General features: G+C 39.5%; 1 protein-coding gene across 1 annotated transcript; it reads left to right on the top strand.

The window, feature by feature from the left end:
• The first annotated feature begins 2996 nt into the window (after positions 1-2996).
• On the top strand, positions 2997-3979 carry SPTSSB (serine palmitoyltransferase small subunit B). Its single transcript, XM_090274086.1, has one exon. The coding sequence runs from the start codon at positions 3048-3050 to the stop codon at positions 3276-3278; it is 231 nt and encodes a 76-aa protein (XP_090130212.1). The 5' UTR covers positions 2997-3047; the 3' UTR covers positions 3279-3979.
• Positions 3980-10466: the final 6487 nt, after the last annotated feature.

The following is a 10466-nucleotide window of genomic DNA, read 5'->3' as shown; positions in this document are numbered from 1 at the left end:
CCTCTCATTCGTGCCCCCAACTGGGGACCTGACGTGCAACCTAGTCATGTGCCCTGACTGGGAATCAAACCAGTGACACTTGGCTTGCAGGCCAACGCTCAATCCACTGAGCCACAGCAGCCAGGGCAATTTGTGCATTTTTAAAAGCTAAAATGTATAGAGAAAAAGTCATTAATATTTCTAAATGAGTAATTTGTCTTATTTATAAGGTTGAAAATGGTATTAAGACTATTTTAAACAGATTTTCGGTACATGGTTGATTCTGAATAAGTAATATCCATAACAGAGCAGAGGCATAGACTTTTCTAGTCAATTGTTAGTGAAAATCATTTCAACTTGGCTTTAGAGTACAGGGAAGGCACCATGTCCTTAGGAACTTGAAGCCTCATCCCCTCAGCATTCTCCTGTTAAACACCTCTGGAGTCCACCTCACTCACAGGATAAAAACTAAATACTCATTATCCCACCAGGCCCCAGTACTTGGCCTCACTCCATCCTCCTCAGTTTTCTTACTCCCAGCCTCCCTCACTAGATCTCTCTGCTCCCCTCGACCACCCATCATACTCTTTCCACCTCTAACCTCTGCATAAGCACGAGCTGATGTCTCTGTCTCAGCCATTCTCCTCACCTGACTATGCATTTACCTGTTTGACTCACAATCATCCCTTGGATCTTATCTCAGATATTTCTTCCTCAGACATATGCTCAGACTGGATCAGGTTTCCCACAGCCTTTAATGCACTGTTCTTTCCTTTTAGGGCATAAAATGGTTGATTATTATGTATTTATATATATTATTCGGTTGCTACCTCTCTCCCCAATTGGGCCAAGCCTTCCCTGAGTGGAGCGTCTCTACGTGCCTGAGCTACCATTCTCCCACATTCACCCAGCACAGCCTGGACCCTGACACCTGATGAACATGCCCTGGTGCTCCTGATCAGTCACCTGGCACCACCCCTAAACTTTTTCTAGATAATAAAGAGGAAGCAAGTATGGGTAGCCAGGAATAATTTTTTTTTTAATTAGGTTCCATTTGAAATATACAGTGGTCTAGTGGGACAGCATACAAGCTCAAACAGTTCTAACTTCTGATTTTCTGTGGAAAATTTCAGCTGCTTATACAATTTTGCTCACTGAAAAGATCACTCCTTCTGTTGTTCATCTCCTTCAAGACCTAACACTATTGGTCATTGCTCTTTCTATGCAACCAGAACTAGGAATAATAAAAATTAAAAAAAAAAACATTGGAGGTAACTTCTCACCAAATTCCACCTACCAGGGAAAGGCATTTAAATCCAATTACTTAATTTCCTCTCTGAAATATTGGAGGCTGACTTTTCTTTTCATAGGAAAGTAAAGCAATTTCAGTTGTATTATCTGCTTATTTGAATTATCCTCGCCATTATGACAGATAATTACTATCTAGTAACACGAAGACCTTCCATTTTAACATTTTGTGGAAATCATCCTTATCAGAAAGTGTTACTTATCGAAGCCAAGCTATAGAAAGTCAACAAAAGTGAACCGTATCTTATTTAAGATGAGACTATGAATGACCTATAATTACTTTTTTAAGTGTGTTACTTGACATTCATTTCTTTACTCATTCACTCAGCAAGTATTTACCGATGAGCATCTTTGTGCCAGGCTTTAGGATCATGAGAGTCTCCCCAAGGTCTAAAAAGTCCACAGTACGGAGCAAAAACATCTTGCTTTACTCAAAGGAGAATCAAAGAAAAAAAAAGACAGTTTCAGATCAGAAGATAGAAATGATCTTCAAAGAAATTTACCTGTGATTTGAATAGTAAAAGCTATCAAAATGGACTTAGATGATGTGGCAACCATTATTCTTGGGAGTAAGCAGAACAAGTACAGAGGTCACCTTGTGTCCCCGTAGACACCTAAAATGCTTATGAAAGTCTGCAAAATCCTCCCAAGGATCATTTTAAGACATGACAGAGGCTCTTTATAGGAATATCTACATGTGATTATAAGTGTCCTAAGAGACAAAAACAAAAATCTTATATGACTTTCAAAAATTCTGTATCCAAAAAACAAATAACTACCCAAAGGTGCATTTTGGACTTCCCATTTTTTCAGAGGTCCCCAAGACCACCCACATGCTCAGTGACTCACTAGAAAGACTCACAGGAACACACACACACACACACACGTATATATTTTACAGCTGTGGTTTATTACAGTGAAATATTCAACAGGATCAGCAAGGAAGAAAAGCACAGTAAAGTCTAGAGAAATCCATTTACAGGCTTCCTATGCTCTCTCCTTCTCATGAGTGGACACACTGAGTATGCTCTTTTCTCTACCAACAAAAAGCGATACACGTGCAATGTTTCTGCCCAAGGAGACTCAGTGCCAAGCTTTCCATTGGGACTGGTTATGCAGCCACCCTCTCTCTGGCAATTAGCAAAATTTCAGACTCCCAGAATAAAGCAGGTGTTCGCCATTAATTACAGTGTTTGCACAATTGAGGCATGGTGAATCATCTTTATCCATTAGAGAATGGAGAGAACATTCCAAAACCCAAGTTCCCAGATAATCGCCAAGAGCCAAACTTGCAAGCAGGCCCTTCTAAAGATAGCAGTCTCAGACTTGTTATATTAAGCCTTCTGTACACAGTTCTTCACATCTTCTTTCTGATTATATGTTGTAGGAAATAGAAAATTCATGTTTATCTGTATACGTGGCTGAAGAAAAATGTGGTTAGCCTCAATTTTTAGATATTATTATCACTAGAACTATGACTAGGAATTCTCTTTTTAGATGAATGTTACTATTAATAATATTGTTGCTGTCTAGTATTAGTAGTAGTAGCAATATTTTTAATTCCTATGATACATTGTGCATATGTTGATATAATATTCATATTAACCCTGTCAGTGATCATTAACCTTCTTTGAAAAGCTTTAACATGCTGAAATCGTGAAATCTACGGAGATTCTGATTTTGGTTCCTTATTTAAGTTTTCTCCTAATTTGTTGCTTTCTTTAACAGGACGGACTTTCTGCAGCTTGAAGGAGCCAACAATGGATTTCAAGCGTGTGAAGGACTATTTCTCCTGGCTCTACTATCAATACCAAATCATTAGCTGCTGTGCAGTCTTGGAACCCTGGGAGCAATCCATGTTCAATACCATCTTACTAACCATTTTTGCTATGGTGGTGTATACGGCCTATGTTTTTATTCCAATCCACATCCGCCTGGCTTGGGAATTTTTCTCCAAGATGTGTGGTTATCAGAGTTCACTCTCTAATTGATCCTGTTTGCAGTCTATGTATTGGCATTGTGTATGTTTGTGTTGCTTACAACTTCTTGTTTTAGGTGAATACTGTGTCTTCCCTCACAATCTGACCTAAAAAGCTCTCGCTTCTCTATGCACTGTTATATCCTGCCTGAAATTTGAGATAGTTATCTCTTTTGGTTCTTTTGTACATGTTATATTGTGCATCAGACTATAGGTAATACAATGGCCTTACCTCACATACCATATTTTCTCAACTTAAATCTATGACTTTAGATTTTTTTTGAATCAGTAAATTTCATATAAAATTTTTCTGGAAAGTAGGCTCATAAGAGACCTACCAGGATCATGTTTAAAATACTCCCTTGATACCTATTCTACACTAAAGGATATATTTTTAAAAATGTGTTCATAGGCTACTGTCAAAAGTATCATATCCTTGTTTACAATATAAAGATGTGAATAAATTCATTAGGCCCCCTAAAGTATTGTTTTTTACTGAACTACTGATACCTAAAATTCTTTTACTTCAAATGCAAAAGAATAGACTGGAGGCAATTACCTCCTTTCAGACATGGTTCAAGAATTGTTTCCAATGCCTCTAGGTGACTGGCTTTATTACAATTTAAAATCAACAATGTTGATTTTAGATAACTCAGTAAGTATTATACTACAAAATAATTTTAAGGATAAGAAATAAAATATAATCAAAGTAAATTCAGATGGTGTGACTTTCAATGTTGTCTTACCCTGCATGATGCTGGGAAGGGAAAGAGAAAAGAAGTTGCCTTTTCTCTGTGCTTTCACTCAGCGAAGGGGGGTAGCATATATTGGGCTACAGGAAGAAAAGCTAATAAATAGGCTGGAAGTAATGTTCTAACAGCAGGAACTCAACAGCTCCAGTTAAATGCTTTGATATAGTGGCTCCTTTGCAGAGCAAAAACGAGATTTATTAAATTTCCTTCAAAGTGTTTATCTTAAAAACATTATAAGTTTTTAATTATAATGCTGAATCATATGTGAATGCCAAAGATCAAGCATTGAAGTTTCTCTTTCCTCTCAATAAATACTAATGTTAGTGATACTGAATACTGAAGGGTAAAAATGTAAATAGTTTTTGGACAAGATTTGCACCCTCGTTTGTGTTATGAAAAAAATTTTCCAAAAACAGCTAGAGAGAAAGATGTTTGGCATGCCAAATTAACTTGCATGTTTGCTAAAAAACAAAAAATAAACCAGTTCTGAACATGTATTTATTAATTTTTGCAAAATAAAATTAAGTTTAACTTTATAAATGAAATATCCATCTCCAGATTTGTTTCTCCTCCTATTACGCTCTCTAGGTGCTTACATCCATATTTCTCCCCCAAATTATCATTTCTTACTAATCCAACGTGGCAACTAATCTTAAAGTGGTAGGGTAAAACTAACACTTACCGGGGGTCTTCTCTGTGGCAAGCACGTTTTATATGTTGAAATGGCTATTAAGGTCTCCCAGTTCCAAGTAAGGTACCTGGACCTTGGAAAAGGTACATTTCTTGTTCAAGGTCCTTAAGCTACTGTGACAAAGCAAGGAAGTAAATTCAGGTCAAAACCACACCGGGCCCTGAAATATTTGCCACACGAAAGCCCATGGGAGAACAATGTGAGTAAATGAAAGTTGATGAAATGGAGTCACCAAAATGTTAGAAAGCAGAACGCCATCAAATAAAAGGTAAGTATAAGGAGACAGCTGAGGTCAGAGAAACAGCCTTTGCTGCCTGCCCACGTACTGTGTTCACCATTTCTAGGCTGTCCAGGCTCACATGCCTATTTTGAAAGATTGCTTTTGCTTTTAAATATTTAACAGAGGATTCTCAGTGAAAGCATGAACTTGGATGCATTCCCAGTTCACAGTGATTCAACACCCTTATTATTACATGGACCCCTGCGAAGTATTCTTAGAATTCAATCACAAAGATAATGCACTGACTTTCTTAAAATCCTTCTTCTAAAAATAAGAATTAAAATAAATGTGAATAAACACAGCAAGGCTAATAAAGGATATTGCAAACCACTGCCCCAGGATATCACTTAAAAGGTAAGCATTTTCTCTGAGCAATCAAAATAATAAATACAGGTTATAAACAATATAATCAAATATAGTTTGGGAGGAGGGGAATGATCTGCAGAAGGGAAGACAGCTCTACCTGCCCTGCCTGGTCTATCCATTTTCTAGACTAGGCAGAAATGCTCTTTACCTTAACCATAGTTAGCCTAGATTAGAAATAATTTTTATATGCTTTTTCTTTTTTTTTTTTTATAATTTATTTTTTTGTTTGTTTATTTATTTATTTATTTACTTATTTGTAGAGAGAGGGGAAAGGAGAAAGAGAGGGAAAGAAACATCACTGTGTGGTTGCCTCTCACTCGCGGCCCCAACTGGGGACCTGACGTGCAACCTAGTCATGTGCCCTGACTGGGAATCGAACCAGCGACACTTGGATCGCAGGCCGATGCTCAATCCACTGAGCCACAGCAGCCAGGGCCTATATGCTTTTTCTTTGCTTCAATTATCTGTACGTCTCAATGTTTACACAAAACTTCAAAACAAAACAAAAAAGAAAGTCAAAGTTTCATGGTTTCAATAGGCTTACACTGACCTTTAGTCACTCACTAAACCAAGTCAACAATTGCTTTTATCTTCTTATACAACCAAACATACACACACCACACAAATACACAATGCCAAGAAATAAGACACTTTTAACATCAAGATAACACTGGATAGTCTTTATTAATAACTCATGTGTGCAAAAACAATCACAAGTCCACATTTTCTGCTTCTTTCTCCTTTCATCACTAACTTCTTTCTTCCTCTCACTAGCAGAGTGTGTGCTCCTGGAAGGCAGGAATTTTGACCTTATCTCTGAATCCCCAGTAGTTTCTGCCCCAGTGCCTGGTACAGAGCTTAGCAGATACACACCCTAGGGAGCATAACAGAATGTCCAGCCTCAGAATGAACAGCTTCCAGCTATTGGCCGAAAGAGTAACATTCATTCATTTGTTCACTTGGTCAATGAATGCATTAAAAGTCAACCATGTATTATAGGTAGAGAAATGGAGAGATGGAGAGATAAGTGATGAAGACAGTCAGTAGAAATTAGGTGGTAGGTCTTCAGCTATTCGCTGTAAAATTCCCTTCACTGTATGTATGGGGGAAACATCTACTATACACTGTTCATTGAGTTTACCACTAGAAAAGATGAACAAGACAGAGACAGAAAACTCCCTGGATTTATGTATCCTACTATCCTGTAGGCAAGATTAGACAAGAGAAAATAAGCAAGCAGAATATTTATGAGTTGCGGTAAGATCTTACGACACAAACAGCAGAGTGCTGGCAAGAAAGCAACAGAGGGTTGGGGACAATGGAGACCTCTGTGGGGGCGGGGGAGGGGCTGATTAAAGTAAAATGCAAACTTCTCTCAATGCAGGACTTTAAGGAGGGGGTCAGCATGGGAGGGAGGTGATGTCACTTATGCCATAAGGTGATGACACTGGCTGTTACTGTGTGCGAGGGGATGGGACAGGGTCCTGGGTCTCCGCAGGGAGACTTGATGCAGATGAGAGCTGAATAAGGTGGCAGCATCAGAGACAAAGATACATGGTCTGATTTGATGTCCGATGGGTTGGATCAAAGTGGTAATTCCATTAAATACACAAAATATTTTTCTTCAAATATTGAACCCACCCAAAGGAAACATCTTTCCCATTTTGGGAGTTACTTTTAGAGCTGATTAGCTGCCCGTAAGAAAGGATAGAACCTTTTTGGAGAGGTTCAACTAAACAAACTTTATATATTTTGACTGTTTTCCAGCTTTTAAAGCTTCACCATGTCTTATCAAAAGTCCTTATACATCTGATTGGAAGGAAGGACTCCAATTTTTCACCATGAAATAGAAGTTTATTTTCTAGGGACTTTGAATCATCGAAACTAAGCAAAATATCAGTAGCATGGCTGTTCCTAGGGATTAAATTTTCCCAATACCCATTCTATATCTTGAAAAGTCTTTGAGGGCAAACTTCAGATTTGGGTTCTTTTTGATTCATTCCTACACTATTATGCCAACAATAATGGAGGTAATAGCACTGAGAAAATTAGCAAGACAAAGCTGAACAGTTTTTAATTTTAGTTATTCTCTTAGAAATGATAAGGAAATAGGAGGCAGAAGAAGTACCAAAATAAAATTATAGTGCCTTTACTATAATAACAAAGCCTATTTCTGTAGAAAGCAAAGATAACATATTCCATTGACAATATTCACACTTCTAAGCTATATGAAAATCCATATGAAATTTAAAATTCAAATTGCTCCTTTCTATTACAGTATTTTTGTTTCTTTCTAACAGAGGCAGCACTTAATCCAGATGTCTGATTGTGGGGGAGGGAGAGACTGCAAAAAGGGGGAGAGGTTTCTGTGTCCTACCCTCCAAGCCTCTGCCTGGCTCAGCCACACCCTCAGAGGGCAGGTGAATTCCTTAGATGGCATTTTGTCCTGATAACTAATGACCGGTGATTGATCTGTGTCACTTAGCTTGGATTCCCACTCAGTGCTGAGACTGAAGAAGGGGACAAGGAGGAAGGGGAGAACGAGGAACTGGGGGAGAGGAGGGGGAAAAAAAGAAGCATTATCATTTTGTTTTCTAAGTTTATACTGGAAAGACCTCACTTCCAAGTAAATTGTAATACTTCACTTCTGTCCCTATTCTTCAAAGAACTTCCCTGATCTCATATATTTTTTTCCTAGCATGAGCTATCTAAATTACATCTTGTTCATATTAATTTTTCAGTTTCTTTTGTTAAAATAATTGACTTTTGCCCAAGGTAAAAAATCTTCTGAATAACCAGGCAACTGATCTTCTCTCCATTTCGAGTGACTCTCCTGTCTTCTCCTGTGGCCTAGTTTATAAGGATCCCTCTGTCTCACACCATCCCCAACCCTACTCCAACACTGTTTCTCGGGGCTCAATAACCTCATTAGAAAATTAGGGAGTGAAGTCTATCCAGAGATGCTTCCAATTAAAAAGTCTACAGCCTACAAAATCCTAGTGACTTTGCACTTCAGCTTCCTGGAGTCTTTCTTGGTTACTGATAGGAAGCTGATGTTTCTCTGGCATTCCCTGACCTTTGCAGCCCTAGCACTAACCATCATTGTGTGGGAGAAAGGTGATATAGTCCATAAATAAAAACGAACAAGCAAATGAAGGCACAAAATCTCAAAGAGCAATCAATAGGTCCTTTACCTGAGATTCAGGTGAGGAAATCTAGTTCATTCACTGTGCAGTGGGCTTATGGGAGAGGCCTCCGTGAGGCCTTCGGCTTGTATTTCAGAGGCTGTCCCTACTCCCCCCCCACCCCATTCCAAACCCCCTGCTCTGATTCCCCCACAGGCCCACAGTCCTTTTAACCTTTGCACGGCCCTCACCCTGCCCACCCTCACACGCAGCACAGGCAAGGTTTACTGCCATTTTCTGCAACCTCGATTTTCCCCGCTGGATAGGAGGAACAAGGGATTGAGGGTGAGGAGGGGCAACTCTGAAAATAATCTACAAAGAGGAAAGTGGTTCATGCCCTGTCCTAGATAACAGTCAAAATATCCGAAACATCAGCTGTCATATGTAACCATCTAGTCGCTTATCTCTTGCTCCTTATTATGCAAAAGGGATACCATTCTCCCAGCCCTGAATTACATGTCCCTGAATCATAGGATGTACCTGGCTCCAGGGAAGGAGAAAGAGAAAGAAGAGCCTGTTGCCCACACATGCACATTCTGTGCCTCTACTATGTCAGTTCCCACAAAGTTACGCAGGAGAGCACAGACCATGTTTCCTTTTCTTTTTTCTTTTTTGCTTTCTCTCTTTCCCCGCCCTCCCCCATCTATTCTTATAAAAGCTCATTAAATGAACAGATAGATGAATAAATTAATAAATTTACTATTCCAGTTTAGGGTACATAGAGTCATGTTCCAGACATGATTTGTCATTAGAATTTGTATCAAGTGACTCACCTATAAGGAGAGTTTTTAAAGCCCGAACAAGTAGTGAAGGTTTTGTTGCTGACCCTTCCTTGTATTCTCCTACCTGCTGTTTCTTCGCTCCAGCTTGTGCATTTACTCTCGTAACAATCCCATGTGAGTGTCGTTAAAAAGGAGGAGGGTCAAGAAAAGGCTAATTGATGTATTTGCTCCTCAAGACCAAACAATTTGTTCTCAGCTGTGGTTATATATTAGAACCATCTGGGAGTTTTAAAAGCCACAATGCCTGGCCCTGCCCAGAAAAATTAAACCAAAATCCCAGGAGCCCTCCCCACCCCCCACCCCCCCCGCACGGTAGTTGAAAACACTCCCCAAGGTGATTCTAATGCTCAGCCAAGATGGAGAACCTCCTTACTAGGGTTTCAGTGAATGTTAACTAATTAAGTCACTAAAATCCAGCTTAGATCTGGACACTCCACTCACGACTCTCTCCCATTTGCTGAGTTCCCTGGATGTGTCTATGATATGGTCAAGGCTCCGCTGTTTTTCTAGATACAGTCTTACTTGCAACAAACAGGCCTTCCCTACAGTTCTTCTATAGAAGTACGGAACACCCCCTAAGAGCTGGAAGTACTAGTAGTTAAGAATATCACACTCCCTGCTGGATTTTATTCCCTGCAATAATGCCTTCGATCATTTCATCATGCATCATTTAAAAGCAGTAGAATATCACAATTTATGCCAATGGGCATGAAGCTCTAAGTACACCCAGTTGACAGCCGATGGACCTGATGGAGCTTTTTCATTTGCACTCTGAGCACAACAGCGTGTCAGAATAATTTGGTTAGGCCAGACAGATAGTGCCATCAGCACTGCTGTAGAGCACACACAGCTTATGCATTTCCAAGTGATGTTGCAGGGCATCTCGTGGATGCATGACTGTGTTATATCTTGCTTCCTATACAGCTTTAATGTGATAGATGTATTTTATATATATGTATATACTATATGTGTACCCTGGCTGGTTTGGCTCAGTGGATTGAGCGTCGGCCTGCGAGCTAAGTGTCGCTGGTTCGATCTTCCAGTCAGGGCACATCAGAGAAGGAAAACTCTGACTCCGGAAAAACCTCCGCTGCCTTGCGGCATACCTCTTCAGGGGAAAGGCTAAGGGAGTAAACCCCGACAGA

Source organism: Furipterus horrens, unplaced genomic scaffold (genome assembly GCF_987537825.1).
Source record: "Furipterus horrens unplaced genomic scaffold, mFurHor1.1.pri manual_scaffold_1, whole genome shotgun sequence".
In the NCBI taxonomy this organism is placed as follows: Eukaryota; Metazoa; Chordata; class Mammalia; order Chiroptera; family Furipteridae; genus Furipterus; species Furipterus horrens.
The sequence above is the reverse complement of the archived record's forward strand: the minus strand, read 5'-3'. Positions and strand labels throughout refer to the sequence as shown.

Coding starts and splice junctions, on each gene's coding strand:
- SPTSSB (XM_090274086.1), top strand. CDS start 3,048: ATGGATTTCAAGCGTGTGAAGGACTATTTCTCCTGGCTCTACTATCAA.